We start from the raw sequence: 16870 nt of genomic DNA, 5'->3' as shown, positions 1-16870 counted from the left end.
CAAGGACCGAGGCCGAGGGCGTCCGCCATTGGAAACACAGATGCTTAAAATGTACTTAAGTGTTCTGAGAAGTATCTCCAGCAAAAGTGCTCATTCTACGCCAGTGAGGAGATGTGACATTATGGGATTGTCAAGACTGACATGAACATGTCAGTGGCATTTCAGCTGGTTTTCAATCCCTTTATATACAGTCAGGTCCAGTGGTTCCCACTCTAGTGGTCGGGGGGGGTCCCAAGGAAAACCTGAGGGGTCGTGAGACATTTACAAAAATCGCAGAGAAGAAAAACTAAGTTCTGCGACACGAATATTGTTCGATATATGTGCTTTTGCAGCAAACAAACAAACATTTTCGTCCTCGAAACAGTTATTTACTGTAAATGAGACCATCTGACAGATTTAACGGGGACATGTTTCTTTGATGGAACTACCAGTCCACTTTCTTTTGTAACGCAGGGGACCACAACAATGTATTGGATCCTCTTGTGCAACATTTCAACCTCACATACGTGTGTCGTGGGGTACGATGTTTCCCAGTGGGGGAAAGGAACCAAGTCCATTTATTCAAAAGCTGTCTGGCAACAAATTGGGGCTCTAAATCCTGAAACACTTGGGTATTTCCACCTTATGCTACTTTATATTTTAACAGAGGAAAACACTGTAACCTCTTCTGCACTACATTAATCCAACATCTATAACAAAGAAGACATGTGATCATTTATAATTTATGATTCATAAAATAAGATGTAATAATAACCCTGGCTTCTGCTTACACGGACGAGGAGGGGAGGCCGTGCTGCGTGATGAATACTTGTGTGTGATACAGGTAGTACTTTCAGTTGACACTACGGCGGCTCTTCTGCTGCTATTGGAGCTTCTCCACAGTGACCGTGATGTAGCTGATGGTTCCCTCAAGTAAAATATTACATATGAGAACATGGAAATACAAGTACCTCTATGTTGCTTTATTTGAGTAAATGCACTTTACTTCCCAGCACTGGCGCACACATTGACCTCCCGCAAAGGACTCCATTACATTGCATTAATCAACACCAGAGCCATGCGGCACACATTTCTGTCCAATGGTGGCCGTTCTCAGAGGATGACCCCACCCCCCCGCCTCTAGCAACACTGTGCTGCACGTCGGGCTGCAATTTAATAAGAAGTGACAAGGAATGTTTAGGCCTCTGCTAAAAGTAGGAACAAAAGTGCATGTGAGGTAAAGCTCCTCTCACGGCCCTCTCATCCACCTCCTTTCTGGTTCTTCCAGTGTGCGGCCCTTTTCACATCCAACGCTCCTCCTGACAAAACAAACAGTGTGTTGGCTGCAACTGATTTTCTGTCTTCCCCTGAAGGCCAAATCAGGTTCTTCCAGCTGCAAGCGGAGCACGTTTTTTGGCTTCTGGTCTGGGAATAGCTGAGGCGGAGGTCGGGGGGAGGGAGAGGGGACGTCTGTCGGGGGAGGAGAGTTTTGTTTCTACGGTAGAATCAAATCACAAAAAAAAAGAAATTTGATATTTCAGATATAACTGTGCGTGTTCAATCCTCCCCTGGCAGGGTGACACATTCCTGTCATTGTGGCCCGTGGACGAGGAGGAAGCAGCCCCACGGATAGGGAGCGCTGCTCAGAAGACGTCGGCTTCATCACATTGGCCCTGGAAACAAAGATAAGACTGACAACGTGATGGAACCATAAAAGGCCACAAGGGGAAAGTGGCTGAAAAGCAACACACAAGGCTCCTGGTTCTTTAGTTAATCGAACAGATCCAAATAGAGGATATTCATGATTCAATTAAACTTGGGTTAATGACAGCCATAACTGTCCAAACACATATTCACATAGCAGAATGAGTCATGCTGGGACAACTGTTCCTCTAAAACTCAGCCAAGGCAGGGGAAGCCCCCCACACAGCAGATATGGACCCTCATGTGTGTGTGCTGCAGCAGACCGGTCAGGGAGGGAGGATGGTGTTGGGACACCAAGTCGCTCTTGGGGATGCAGTTCCGTTGTACTTCTGCAATTATCATGCAGAGTATGTGTAAAAACATTTTTTTGTTGTGCAACCGCCCCCAAAAAAATAATCTGCAACCTCACTGCCAGATGTCACCAAATCTTAAAAAGTAGACACATCGTGAAACAACAATAAACGGTTGAAACAGTCTGAACTGGAATAGTTCAAATAGCTAGCTAAAATAAGCTAATGGCTAAATGGTTCAAATAATTCAATTTGAGTTATTTGTATCGCCCAATATCACAAATGGGCCTTACAATCAACAGCATACAACCTCAGCTCTCGCACTGGAAAAGGGTGTCGGGTCACTTGACTTGATTAATAGAGCTGTGGGGGTACATCTAAAGAATAGGTTGGTCTCCATTAAAGCCCAAACTAAAAGAAATGCAACAGAAACCAGTATTAAAAGTAACTGAAAACTATTTACTACTACCTGAAACATGACTGAGAAAAAGATGGTAGCTGATGTAAACCAGCCTCATGTTCTCAGTAGGCCATCTAGTGGACAGATGTGGTGAGTGCAGTGCAATGTAACGGGGAGACCCCCGTGCATTCTTTTTTTCGACCAACAAATGCAAAGAGTAGCTTAATGATGAGATGCCTTTATTGTACTTTTTGGAATCCAGTGACATCGACACGAGAAAATGGTCCCATCCCTTCCTCCCCCTTTACATACACAACCTGAGAGGGAGGGGCTGCAGGGTGGGATGCACCGTGATCCCGCTTGTAGTCTTAAATTAAACACAGAGATAATAGCGAAGACACACCCAGGTGCTTTTCCACAGACACGCACAACATGCATTCAAAAGAAAAAAAAGAAAAAAAGAAAAAAAGGGACTTCAGGGAACGCAGTGACTCCTGGTTCATGTGTACGCTTTGTCTTAAAGTAAAAGACGACAAAATTAATACCACTTTAAAAAAACTAAACAGTTAGCTGTCTTTATGGCCCACGATCAGTCTATAATTCAGGCTCTGTCAATTTTCCACTTACAGGAGAAAACAAAACAAAAAGGCAAAGAGACACTACTATTCAAACAGGGAACATGGTTTAAATATGGAAGTGAATGGTTCATAGCTTTCATATTTTAGTCTTTTCTGTATTTTAATAGTTTTTTCAATGAATGGTATACTTTAATGAGAATACAATTGTCTCACTAAAAATCAGCTCATCTAGTAAAACTAAGCCTCTTCCACCGACTGTCTCCCTGCTGTATCTAAGTAAAATATATAAAGTCCAGTCAAGGGGCTCAGTGGGCCGTTGGTCCAATCGGGAGTGGTTCACTTCAGTCCTCCTCGCTGCCACTGGCCGAGCGCTCCTGAAACCGACATTGGACATTTGTTATCTGGCACAAGTACACGAGAGCAAAAGGTTAAAATAACATTTTCTGGTTAATAAAGTGTAAGAATATCTATTTTTTTGCCTGTTGCAATTTCCCAAAGGCCAAATTGATGACTCCAAATATCTTCTTTAGTCTGACAGTTTACGAGCATAGAAACTAAATAAACGAGAAGCAGAACATCATTGCTATTGAGGGGCTGGATGAAATACAAAATAGCTGTACTCAACACTTACATAAAGCTCTATTTACAGCATTAAACGGGGAGCATCTTTTCCTATTATTCATCCTCAGCATTACATTCAAAGTAACGCCTCTCAGCGGGATGTTGTTCTTGTGCTTGAACTTCTTGTCTCACCTCTTCCTGTTCCTCCTCGCTGTCATCGTCGCTCACCACAGGTTTAGCCCGGGAACCACGGCCCCTCCGCCGCTGTCCTTTTCCCCCTCGATCCCCCTTTTCTTTCCGGCTCAGCTTGATCTTCACCTTCACTGAACGAGCTGATGGAACGGGAACAGAGATCACAAAAACAGGGTCAACGGTCAATGTGCCTCAGCCGCTACCACGTCGACGCTACAGTGTGGAACACTTCCGTTTCCCCGATGCTCACATTCAGACTCGGAGCCTTCGTCTAGGTCATCCTCCTCTTCCTCACTTTCCTCTCCTTCGCTCTCGTCCTCCTTCTCAATCTTCTGCCTCACGCTGGTGAAGACGGACTGCAGCACAATGGAGTCCTCATAGATCTGAAAGGTTTCCCCCGAAGGAGATTATTAAGTACTTATTTTGACTAAGAGACACTCTGCAGATGTTTAATTTACTCAAATATATTCAAAGCGTGTGCATGTGGCTAAACTCACCAGAGACCCCTCCAGGTTGAAAGTCTGGGCATTTTGACAGAGCAGCATCACATCCTTCTCCAGGTCGTTCAGGCCGCGGTACTTGTGGCTCCGGATCCTCTCCTGGTGGTAGGATGGGACAAAGGAAGGCAGCGGTCAGTCAGCTGATACAGCACAACAACTGTCATCTAAAAAAAGGGACGCTGCGGACGTTTTGGTGGCTTTGATGAGAGCGTAGACGACAGCTCCAGTTCCCCGTCAGAATGGGATGGCTGACGGCGAGGTAAAGCGTGGGAAATATTCAAAAAATAGCGTACACGTAAAACAGATTTTGAATTTTATAGGTCTCTAAAATACATTTAGCTGCACCTCCCCCCTGTCATCTACTGAAGGACTAAGGAGAAGTACCTCACACAAGCCCACTTTAAAAACATCTGAGCTAGCCCTTTATCATTAAAGAAAAGATGGACCTTTATCCTCACCTTGATCTTTCTGAAGTCCACTGGTTTGCGGATGAGCTCGTAGTACTCGGGCAGCTCCTTGCGAGACGGCAGCTGGATGAAGACTTCGCTCAGCTGACGCCCGTTAGTCCTGAGAGACGACAGCAGGTTTCTTAGTACGCATCACCGTGAGTCAATGCTGAAGTAATCTCTCCCACATTAGCTTGCATGCCTGGAAACACACGTTACTGTCCTCACCCGTCCTTATATTTGATGACGGCGTCGACGATCTTCTTCATCTTCTTCGTGAGGGACATCGGGTTGGGGGAGAGCTTCTCGGCAGGCGGGCGCCCACGCTTCTTCGCCTTCTTCACATCCTCGTCCTTGTCCCGCCCGCGACCACTGCTGGAGCTGGGTGTGGCCGGGCCGTCGTGGTCGCGGTCCCTCTTGCGCTTTCTGGTCGTCTTTTTGTGGCGCACTTCCTCTTCGATGTCCTCTAGATTTCCCTCCTCTATGGCCTGCGTTGGGGAGGAATTACCATGCAGCAAAAAAAATGAAATAAATAAAAACTTCATATAAGTTAATTCCCTTTTGCCTTCGAAGACACAAAGTCACTACATATCCTCAGAACTAAAAAGGCGATGACATCCCACCTTGAGCCATTGTTTCTCCGTGAGCGAGTCGCTGTAGTCCACCTCCTTGCGCTGGCGGGATCCTCTGCCAAACAGCTTCTCCTCCTCCTCTTGGCAAGTCAGCCTCTCGACCTCAGCATCGTCTTTCAAAATCCAGCTGGGCATATCGTCCTCCTCCATCAGACGGGGTTTCCTCTTAGGGTTACGGGCCTCCTCGCGGCGTCTGTCTAGATCCATGCGCTGGAATGAATAACAAAAAACAAAAAGAAATGCAGTAAAGGGGATTAGTGGATTAAGATTATTAAAATAAACAGTATTTCAAAATTGAGAAGGAGGTAAGATTAACCATGAACTGCTCAAACTCCTCTTCACTTCTGGCTATCATCTGATTAACAGTTTCATCATCGGGCACTTCGTCTTCCTCCTGCGGACAAAGAAAGACACGTGAACAACGGCAGATTTCTGTGGCAAAAAAAAAGAGAGAATCGAGGTAGAGCACAACACAAGCAGATGTGGGCGATGTTGCAACAGGATCAGATTTCTACCCACCCACTGCCCCCTGGCACGGCTGCCTTCTTGAGCCCCGACCTCGTCCTGTTCCTCGTGCTCCAGGATGGCCTGCAAGAAGGCCCGACGCTCGCAGCCGGAGGACTTCTGGTCGAACATGCCGGCCTGGATGACCTTCTGATCCACGTTCAGCTTGTACTTGGCCGCCGCCAGGATCTTCTCCTCCACGCTGTTGACGGTGCAGAGGCGGAGCACGCGCACCTCGTTCTGCTGACCAATGCGGTGGGCTCGGTCCTGGGCCTGCAGGTCCTGTAGAGGGTCCACACATTGATTAGTTCAGGTGGAATGATAAAAAACAACCAAACAAACAGGAAAACATATCAAAACCTTTGTTACACAATATTAAAATCGTAATGTGTCCAACAAACAGCTTCCACTACAGTGTTGTTAATTAAGTGTAAATAAGATAAATCGAATATATATTGTCCTACGGGGATGTAGTAACGAGGTGTTTTTGTATCAAGAGGTCGATGACGCAAAAGAAGTGAAGCACAAAAACGAGCTCATGCGTGACGAGTTTGAAACAGCAATGGACGCTAGCCTCCACTTCGAAGTAGACGGTCAAATTATTTTTGGACTATATTATACGAGGAATTACAGTAAGAGCGTGCAAGAAATGACCTTCTGATGAACCTGAATTTCACATTCAAGTCAGTCAATAATAAATGAATAAAAAAACATGAATAAATCAAAGTAAATGTATTAATAGAAAATGAATGAAGAAATTAGTCAAAGATGTACTTATGAAAATAGATATCAATATCATGGCTTAGCCTAAAAAATTTTAAAAAAAAAAATATATATTTGCGTACCTGATGTGGGTTCCAGTCGCTGTCATAGATGATGACGGTGTCAGCAGACTGCAGGTTGAGGCCCAGGCCTCCTGCCCTGGTGCTGAGTAGGAACACAAAGTACTCCGAGGCCGGGTCATTGAACGTCTTCAGCAGCATGCCGCGGTCCTCTGCCTTGGTGGTTCCTGTGGGAGGAGGAAAAAGATTGTAAAGAGGGGTACAGGAAGTGAGTCTCAATTGATAATTAATATGATTAGGTGACAGTAAAAGGCCCTTTGACCCAGGGGGGTGGTGGCGAGGGGGTTCTCACCATCCAGACGCAGGTACTTGAAGCTGCGGTAGGCAAAGTAGTCCTCCATGATGGTCATGAGTGTGGTCATTTGACAGAAGAGCAGCACTTTGTGGTCGGTGGCCCTCAGCTTGGGCAGGATGCGGTCCAGCAGCTCAAACTTCCCAGAGGAGCGGTACAGGTCAGGGCTGGACGGGCAGAGGGAGAAAAATGAGCAGGACGAAAGCAACCAGTGTGTAACATGGATTCAACTGCGCGGGTCCAAGCTTTACGTACCCGCTCACGACTCCACCAGAGTAGCCGAGATGCTCGGAGAAAGACTCCTGTAAAAACAAAACAAAACGGTCACGTTCATTCCTTCTGCAACCGTTTCTCCTCTTCTAGTTCATGGAGGTGGAGCTTCTGTCCCGTACCTCAATGTGCTGGAACATGTAAGGGTGGTTGCAGATCTTTCTCAGTTGCATGATAGTGTTCATCAGGGTCTTCGTGCCACCTTTACCCTAGAAAATGTACACGGTGGAAGAAAAGAAAAATACGCTTTTTAGTTTCCATACTTTAAAATGTCTACAAAATGAGGTTTTCACCAATGACAAAAGAAAAGACGACGTCGTCTTCTTACCTTTTTGTCCTTTTCTGATCCATCTGTGAGCAACACTCCCTTGGCCTGCATGTGTCTGTACAAAACCCTCTGCAGGGCTGACATGTCGCATTTAATCACGTACTCCACCTATAAACCAACAACAAAGTGGAACAAAAAAAGATTTCAATACCAATTATTTGATTAATAAAATATGCACAAAAATATTAAAAACACTTCAATTATTGCGGTAATGAAATTTCGTCTCAACGAGAGCGAACTAGCTGACCTTCTCTGGTAGCTGAGCCTCGACTTCTTTCTTGAGTCGGCGCAGCAGGAACGGCCTGAGCACCTTGTGTAAACGCCGAATGATCAGAATGGTCTCTTCTTCATTCAGGTCAACCTGGAGGTGGGGAAAACATGTTTATTCAACTGTAGCTCTTTGTTATGTGGAGGTCTATATGACAACACGGCCTCTATGAAACACGAATACACCGGACCGCGACTCACCTTCTCTCCAGTCATGGCGAAGGGGGCGTTGAACCACTGCTCGAATGTGGTGCAGCTCTTGAAAATGGTGGGCAGGAGGAAGTTGAGCAGGGCCCAGAGCTCGGGCAGCTTGTTCTGCAGCGGTGTGCCTGTGAGCAGCACGCGGCGCGGGGCCAAGTAGTGAGTGTTCAGGACCTGGGTCAGCTTACAGTGGTGGTTCTTCATGCGATGGCCCTCGTCCACGATCATGTACTTCCAGCGAAGCTTTGGGACAAAATATAGGAGTTGAAGAGAGAAGTCGTTGTTGTTGCGTGCAACTTTAACCTAAATCTGAGGGCGCTCCCTTACCTTTGCCAGCACCTGCTTGTCTTTGATAATATACTCGTACGTGGTGAGCAGCACGTTGAACTTGCCGCTGCGCAGGATGGGAATGAATGCACGACGAGCAGCTGGAGAGCCCTGAAAATGGACAGAATTGCTTTCCAGTTAGGGGGTTAGCCCTAAGGGTTAGGTTTAGCCCTAACGTTTAATTGACCACAGCTTTTACACCCTCTTTGTCAAAGGACTGACCTTGTATGAGATTTTTACGACAGATGGGGCCCACTTATCAAACTCGTAGACCCAGTTTGATAGAGTTCTGAAAACAAAAAGAAGCAGAAAAAGTTGAACCCAAGAACATCACAACTCGTGCACCTTTTCTGTAAAAGCACTTCTTGCGTTGTCACAGATTACAGCTGAGGAGGGTGTGCCAGGGCTTACGAGAGAGGTACAATGATGAGGAAGGGCCCGTTGAGGCGCTTGTACTCCATGAGGTGAGTGATGAGGGCGATGGTCTGGATCGTTTTCCCCAGACCCATCTCATCTGCCAGGATGCCATTCAAGTTGTTGTTGTAAAGCGACACCAGCCACTCTAAACCTTTGATCTAGGCAGGAACAGGGTCAACGTTAGCTTTGGGCTCATTGAACGGGGGGGGGGGGGGGGGGGGGGCTCCACTCTTTGCGGCTGTGTTTGGGCTGCGTACCTGGTATTGCTTGAGCTGCCCGTTGATCAGCAGCGTGGACTGGTTATCCACCGTCTCGGTGACGGCGTGGGCCACAGCGTAGTAGGACTGCAGGCCTCGGTTGAAACTTGCATTGCCGTACTCGTCATCGACATCCTGCTTGGCGTGTCTGGTGGAAGAAGATGGGACAAAATACAGTGCGATTTGGTATTGGGCAAATGACAACAAGATGTAAAAAGGAAACAAAAGTCAACATATGAATGCCTCAGGATGTCTTGGTGCGTGAGCAGAAGGCAACACTTAAGAGTTATTATAGACTTAAGAGTTAACACCAAAATCTCTGCGGTTCATCTTACTCGATGATGTGCAGGACATCCACTTCATCCGGGTTGGGAAGCTTCTTCTTCTCCTCTACTACTACTACTTGAGTCGCAGAGGAATGAGGTTGCTCCTCTTCTTCATCCTGACCAAAGTAAAACATAAAAAAAGAGCGAGGAGGGAGATCAGAAAACTGTTTGCAAGAAATCCTAATGTGACCATTTAGCCTTGATGTAGAGACCTCCCGAGGCACGCACCTCCTCATACTCTTCTTCTGAACCGCTTTCTTCACTGTCGGAGCGCGGTGCAATTTCGTATCTGCGAGAGGAACAAAGTGTTTTTGACCGGGTTAAAAACATTTACGATTTCGGTGTGCAAAAACGTGGCTTTGCTGCCGATCCGCGCCACGCTCTGTTGATACGAGTCGTAACTTTTAATTTAGTTATTAAGATACTGACCCTGGGTTCATTTCCAGCCAGGTCTCTAGCTGGCCAGCCTTCGGTGCTTCCCCCCCAGTCAGGATCTTCCCACTGTCCATGTGGATGACCTTCACCGGAAGGTCGCTCATTTGACTGGTCTCATCTAAAGGCTGGGAGGAGACAGGAAAAAAACAATGCTGCAGTAAATAAAAAAGGTAGATTATAAAGATTATAAAAGGACATCTTATTCAAGTAGACTAGTTCCTCACCTCTCCATCTGGTCCCAGGGAGGTAATGACACCTTCCAGAGTTGCTGGCTTCTTGGAAGAAAAGTAGACGAAAAAACAATCATGAAAATAAAAATGCAATTTAAATTAAAACACACGGCAGCCCGTTTTAAACGTTTACCTTCTTCTTCTTCTTCTTCTTTTTCTTCTCTCTGAGAGCCTGCACAGCTTTGTGGGCGCGCACCAGCTCAGTGAGGTTGGCCACATACTCGTCCGTCTGCTGCAGCAGGTAGGCCAGACGCTTGTCTTTCTTCTGGTCGATAAGTTTACGGTAGCCCTCTTCATCTTCAGCCTGGGAGAGGGTTCACACAGATGCTCGATTGCTCGTGAATGGACTAATAATGAACACACCCATTACATTCCTGAAAGTGTCGAGACCGAAAAACAAATGGATTCGTGTCTCCTTCATGGATGTGACACTCACCATCAGCCTGCGCATCCTCTCCTTTTCGATGCGCTCGTTCTCTTTCTTCTGCTCGCGCTCGGTGTTGGCGTGGTAGGTGGCGATGGCTTTGGTGGCCTTCTGGAGCTTCGCGGTGATGGAGCGGTGGTACTCCTTGAAATCCTTGGCGTGCTGCAGGATGCTGTTGAGGTATTCCTGTCAACAGAAGGGACAAAAAAATAAATAAACACAGCTGTTATATTATTGTGAATTTCTTTTTTGTGTTCCCCCTTTTCAAACTTTTTGCTCTGTTGAGAAATATTATAACTTTTTTTTCGTGCCATTTTGAGTAAATCGGTTGTGTTTTGGGGGAAATTAAGTCGCACAAAAAAAACATGCACCAAAAACTGGATGCTTAATTAGATACAACCTGGAATATTCATACAAAAGGACAAATGAACCCCTCTAGCCTTCAAACGGCCCAGCCCATGGAAGTCAGGCGTACCTGGTGTTTCTGGCGACGTTTCCTTTCCTGTTCAATCTTCTGCTGTTTCTCAAGCTTCTCGGTGATGCGGGCCTCGCGCAGCGACTGCCGTTTGCTGCGCTTGTAGGCCTTGGCGTTGAGGGCCGTTTCCAGAGCGGTGTCACGGCGCATGCAGACCACCACCTCCTGACGCAGCTGTGGACACACAAACGGTGGAAATATCGAACACGGCATCTTGGGAAAACAAGGACGGACCGGATTATAGGCCGGTTAAATAAGTGGAGGTTCAATATGTGCGACCGTTGTCTGGACTTGAATTTCTTGGCTACCTGTCTCTGGAAGCTAAGCAGCCTCAGGGCCTTGAGCTCGATGGTGGCCTTGGTGCGCAGGTCACCGGCTAGAGAACCAGGCAGGTTCTCCAGCTCCTGGATACGGTGAGCAATACGAGCCTGTAGCCTAATGAATACATTTATTTAAAAAAAAATATTTCACCGTTTGATAAAAAAATCATGTCAATTATGGCATTTAAATGTATTTTTTTAAGGTTTTTAATTTTAGAGGTTGATAAGTGTAAAATACCATGTTATAAACATGCAAATAAGGGAACAGAAGAGTGTGCTTTATAATGTTTCAGAAAGATATATATGGTGCACACTTCAACACTGCTGCGGGGGCGTACTCACCTGTACTCTCTTTCCTGGAGGATCTCCACCGGGTCCAGCCCGCGGGGCTTTTGGATGGGGGTTATACGGTTCTGCTTCTGGTGAAGCATCATGGTAGGCGGCTGGGCGGGCTGTCCTGGGGACTGTGTCTGAGGGGGCATCACGGGGGAGGCGGCGGGGGGAACGGAGGGGGGAGCGGGAGAGGGTCTGCCAGTGGGTTGTGGTGGAATCAGCTTCTGGGGAGGGTTGGAGGGGGCAGCGGCATTCACCATTGGTCCTGGAGGAGAGAGGAGAGTCAGGAGAGGTCAGCGCTGCTGCATGTGTACACACAGACACATGCACGCACACGACTAAGTTTACCTTCGGGCCATGATTTAGGGGGTCCATTGGTAGGCGGGCCTTGCATACCAGGGGGAACTCCTGCAGGTCCAGGAGGCACCATATTAGGACCTACCATGACTAAAACAAGAAGAACACTTTGATTTCTCTGGTAATTAGTAAATATTCTGAAAGCTAATGAATAAGAAACACATTTTCAGCCACCAGGTGTCTCTGCTGAGCCATCAGATAGTCTGCTTTCTTTGTTCAAAGCTCTAGCTTGGATATAGTTGTCAAGAGGCACATTACAAAAACACACTAAACCGGCTTCCGGTGGGCCCCAATTTAACTCACCATGTGGTCGGTTGTAGTTGGCCTGAGCGGGTCCCGGAACAACTCCAGGCCCAACACCAGGCCCCGTGGAGAGCGGCATGTTGGGCATCGGCTGTTGCTGCATCCCTGGCATGGGCCTCTTCCCCTGCACGGCCATCTGCAGGTGATCCGGTAAGGGCTGACTTCGTGCCAGCATCTTGTAGGCCATAATCTGAGCCCTGAGTTGGTGCAACTGGTTCTGGTTGAAAGGCGCGGGCCCACCTGCACAGCCGGGCACACCTCCTGCAACACTGGGTCCGCCTGGACCCTGGGGGACCCCGCGGTTAGGTTGACCCATTCCCTGGTTCGGGTCCACGCTGCCCTCCATAGGGCCAGCCCCGGGGCCGGAGGGACCTCCGGGCATCATGGGGCCAGAGGGAGGGCCGTTGGCTGGGACAGGGCTGGGCGCGTGCTCTGAGCCTCCCAATGGAGAGGGGTATCCTGGGAAACAGAACAGATGCATGATGGCCAAATTATTAATTGCTCCATTAAGACATTGCACAATAACGTAGTATTCAAACTAAGTACGACGTAACATTTAGCATGAGGTGTGTTCCGGTTGACTTGGCTTGCGTGTGGATTTGTACTAGATTAGCAAGAATTTCTGAGTATAAACCGGGAGCCTACTGGAAATACATTACTTCCCCAAAATGCATTGCAACTCTTCAGACTGTCCAATGGCGGACTGCGAGGAAGGCGGTTTTAACAATTAACCGGTTGAATAATTAGGAATGAAGGTGAGTGACAGTTACGAGGGTAAAATGTGGGTGCTCAAATATATAAATATATAATGCACTGTAGGAAACACGTAATAATCTTTAATTTGACATTTTATCGCTTGAGTTGACTCCAGTGTGAACGGTCTGCTGCAAATGAAAATCTTCATCATGAATTTAGTAGTATGCAGCACATACTGATCCGAGTACGTAGCACATCCGTGCACAATTCCGAACAATACTCCGTTATGAAATCAAGCTTTAGCGCATGTCAACAACTCATTTGACCATAATAAAAAATGTAAACACTTAGTATGAGCCAAGTAACCTGCGGTTTTATTCTCTTTCAAGGCTGCCAAGTAAATGCCAACTGAACAGAACATTCAGAGAACCATCTCCAAAGCAAAACACACTACTATAGTTCACATGAGTGTTCTTGTGCGTCTCATACTTGCTATCCTCTTCAGTTCACTGAGTGTGGTTTTTGTAGACGCAACCGCCTTTGTTGCTGTCTGAAAGGGGAAGCCTCTCAGCCACGCCCCCCGCCATCGGCCTGCCTACTGCCGTCTGCTCATGCTGCCAAATGAACAGCAGCAGCACAAGAAGAGAAACCGGCTGGATGGGTTCAAACACACAAACTGTCTGCGTTATCCGTTCTGACTGTGTGGAGCTTTTCGGGGACCAAAAAGTAATCGCTACATGTTGTCAAACAAGAAACTCTCACGAGGAATGCAGACTGCGACTATGCCCCCAAAGATATTCGTAGGAGAATGTATTTCCCCGCATTTCGTCCCTCTACGACTTCTGACTCAGGTGCCGCTGACCGCAATGTTGTGCGGCGTTACCTTGGGAGTGTTGGTCCATAGGGCTCGGAGGGGGTCCCATCCCACTGTGTCCTCCTGGTCTCATGCTCATGCCCTTCATCTGAGCATACCGGGGGTCATCGGGCATCCCCTTCTCATGCATGGCTTCCATGGGCTGATCAACAACAAAAAAAACAGTAGTATGTATGAAATGTATTTTGATGAGCGATTGGGACCTTAACTTTAAATGCTATATTGTAGTAAATAGGTAGTTCCTACTAAGACGAATATAAACCATTACAGAATGAACTTGGGTGTTATTTTTTTTTTAACTAAAGGGGAAACAAATAATTAAAAGACTTTTTACTTTGTGCATCTGGTGCATGTTGTCCTGTGGATATCCTGAGGGTCCCTGTGGAGGGTGCGGGTGTCCAGATCCAGGAGGTCCTGGGCTGGGCCCCATCATGCTATGGGCTGAGCCGGGAGAGGGACCGGGACTCGGGCCCATCATTCCTCCTGGAGATGGCCCTGGGCCTGGGGAGGGTCCCGGCCGAGGTGTCCCTCCCATCGGGGGGTCAGGAGTGGACATCTCTCAGGGGAACCTGGGAATGTGTGGCAGCAGAAAGTACCTCTGTGAGGAGAGATGACGACAGGAATGAGAGCGGTGTTCAGAATCCAATCCGACACACACAATTATTTATATATATATAATTTTTTTTTTACACCACAGTAGTTGTTCAAGCTCAAATTAGAGTAGACTGAGCTACACAATCAACTTTGATCAGATAATAAATCCTCTTATGGGAGCTTATTATTTTTTTATAATAGACAGTTAATTCATTCTCCCGAGGCACACACTCACCAGACCAGGTCGGGCTTGACCTGCTGGGTTCCGGCTGACCACAACACGATGAGATCAAATGAAAAACTCAAACATGGCATCTCTTATTTCAAATTTACAGTTAACAGTAGTCAACAGTACAGGACAGTTGGTGGCGTACTTTAGAAAGAAGCTCTGGGGTTCACTGTGCGTGTTAAATCATTATTTTTGGGGAGAAAAGGTGACACTGATGTTGTGTTTTACAAGTTGCATGGTTTGGTGGGGTGTATAACACACACACACACACAACATGCAGATTTGCTGTTGTTGTGTGAACTAAAAAACAAATCACAGGGAAACTGTTTCTAGAACGGTGTGGGGGTGCACTGTCCTTTCAAATACGTCCAATCGTGGACCTCTTCAGAATTCAAATTGTGACAGATAGTCAGTTGCTGAATCGAAGCTGATCACTTTCACCACTGGTATCCGACTTGGGAGCAACAAGTCAGGGAACTAAAGACTTGTATCCACACGTTATGAGCTTCTCACACACACACACACACACACACTATGAGCTTCAGACACACACACTATGAGCTACACACACGTTATGAGCTTCAGACACACACACACACGCGCACACACACACAATGGCCAAGAGGTCACCGAAACAGTCACTTTATGGGTCCAACAATACTAAAATAAAGACGCGGCTCTATTCAACAAGACACCCACGCTGACGGCAGACACAGGCGGCAACTGGAAGTCAACGAGCGAGCAGCTTTTCAAAGTAAAAACTTTGCCGCGTTCCGGTGGTTACAATGTTTACGTTTACAAAAACACACACTGTATGAAATAATAACATTAAATATAAGTTATTATTAGCACGGGCAGCTTCCCCACTCGCGTTAGTCAGGCCTAGCAAGGTTTAAACGGTTCACGTTACACCGTTCGCAAACAATATACCCTTCGTCCTAACCTCCCGTTTCACGTCATGCAGCACGAGTTCCCCGGTGTTCACCGGAGAGCGGCTCCGCTGGCGAAACGACGCTAATGTGTCGGTGGAAGCGACAAAGAGCAGCAGCTCTTTTACGGAGCTAGCCCGCCTGCTAGCTCCGTAAAAGCCCGTATTGATACTACAACATAATCTGCTGGCGGTGACTAGCATGCTAGCGAGCTAGTCGGGTTAGCCTAGCCGGCCACGCTACCGCAGGCCAATTAGGCACATACAACAAAAAAGACGTGTTGTTTTTCCGAGATGTTTCTCGAGATGCGGCGCCCGTGCGAAAGGTGAGAGCATCCCTCGTCTCCGGGGCTGATTGATCCAACGCGCCACCCGTACCCTTGGCACGGAGCTCCGCTCTAAGCACATTTCCTAAAAACATTTTTTTCATTCATTGCACTGTCGCGCCACGGCAGCGGTGCTGTAATGTCGGTCTCGGCTTTCTCTCAGCCCCACACCAAAAAACGCCGTCTAAAAGCGCCCGTTTCGTCTCCACAGCGCCGTGAAACACACACCGGACTCTCTCCAACCGATAACCGAATTGCAGTTGACTTACACTGGCGGTGAACGCTGATGTTTAAAATCCTCGCCGGTCGCACCGTCTCTTGGTTTTTTTCCTTCCTAGCCAGAAACAAAGACCGACCTACCCAGTTGGTTTTTTTCCTCCTCCACCCCCCTCCTCTCGGTAGATTGTATCGCAGAGACCGGCCTGTGCGACTCCGCAGCGCCCCCATCCACCGTCTCGCTCACTTCCCGCATGCCCAGTGAGGGATGCGTTAACAGGGAGCAGTGGAGGATGGGGGATGGGTACTGTGGACGAGACGGCAGGAATGCTCATATTACTCCGCTTCTACGTCCATGTGAACACACACTTGAATACGTGCACGTTATTAGGCCGTGCCGTATTAACATGGCGAGGGAGGGGGAATAGTTTTCGGTATCTCGTTATTTGTCAGCCTGTGTGATTATGCTTTTAGAAAAACGCAGCAATTATTCAATACCATGGGCTGTGACTTATTTTCATTATTGATTAATCTGACGAGCACTTCGTTTGATGTGAAACATGAGAGTGCAAGATGAGCATAATGTGCCCAAAAAAAGCCCAACTTCCAAATGCTTGTTTTGTCCAGAGCAGTTAAATAGAGTATCAAAAATGAATTTGTCAATCAGATACTCGACTAATATGAGTCAGAAAAAAAGAGATGCAACTTTGTTGGTAGTTCCATACGCTGTCACACTTTCATTTACCTACAAAAAGTAGCTATTTATTTACCCAAATGGAGTACTTAAAAACATTCTTTTTTCATCACGAATGCACGA

General features: G+C 47.1%; 1 protein-coding gene across 2 annotated transcripts; it reads right to left on the bottom strand.

Moving 5' to 3' along the window:
• Positions 1-2596: 2596 nt before the first annotated feature.
• On the bottom strand, positions 2597-16327 carry smarca4a (SWI/SNF related, matrix associated, actin dependent regulator of chromatin, subfamily a, member 4a). Of its 2 annotated transcripts, none has more exons than XM_034538797.1 (34): positions 16107-16327; positions 14095-14358; positions 13770-13902; positions 12191-12649; positions 11879-11977; positions 11540-11795; positions 11186-11312; positions 10878-11051; positions 10415-10588; positions 10112-10282; positions 9973-10020; positions 9743-9873; positions 9542-9602; positions 9323-9429; positions 8988-9135; positions 8725-8888; positions 8536-8602; positions 8314-8424; positions 7987-8229; positions 7766-7879; positions 7519-7626; positions 7313-7399; positions 7176-7222; positions 6921-7087; positions 6632-6795; positions 5802-6068; positions 5599-5676; positions 5274-5492; positions 4879-5138; positions 4663-4771; positions 4202-4303; positions 3955-4087; positions 3705-3844; positions 2597-3325 (listed from the first exon to the last, which is right to left on the bottom strand). In XM_034538797.1, exons 2-34 carry the CDS (start codon positions 14314-14316, stop codon positions 3293-3295), a joined length of 4923 nt encoding a protein of 1640 aa, XP_034394688.1. In that variant the 5' UTR covers positions 14317-14358; positions 16107-16327; the 3' UTR covers positions 2597-3292. The 2 variants fall into 2 exon arrangements, with proteins under 2 accessions (XP_034394688.1, XP_034394687.1); XM_034538796.1 differs by having other exon boundaries at positions 9973-10023; positions 16107-16226.
• Positions 16328-16870: the final 543 nt, after the last annotated feature.

Source organism: Cyclopterus lumpus, chromosome 8, assembly GCF_009769545.1.
Source record: "Cyclopterus lumpus isolate fCycLum1 chromosome 8, fCycLum1.pri, whole genome shotgun sequence".
NCBI classification, from domain to species: Eukaryota; Metazoa; Chordata; class Actinopteri; order Perciformes; family Cyclopteridae; genus Cyclopterus; species Cyclopterus lumpus.
Note: the sequence above shows the minus strand (reverse complement) of the source record. Positions and strands in the feature narration are given on the sequence as shown.

Excerpts from the sequence above, each read along its gene's own strand:
- smarca4a (XM_034538796.1), bottom strand. The coding sequence starts at position 14,316 with ATGTCCACTCCTGACCCCCCGATGGGAGGGACACCTCGGCCGGGACCC. Across the intron at positions 6,796-6,920 it reads CAAGTACCTGCGTCTGGATG|GAACCACCAAGGCAGAGGAC; the intron begins GTGAGAACCCCC and ends CTCCTCCCACAG. Across the intron at positions 3,326-3,704 it reads GCGAGGAGGAACAGGAAGAG|GAGCGCTCGGCCAGTGGCAG; the intron begins GTGAGACAAGAA and ends TGTCGGTTTCAG.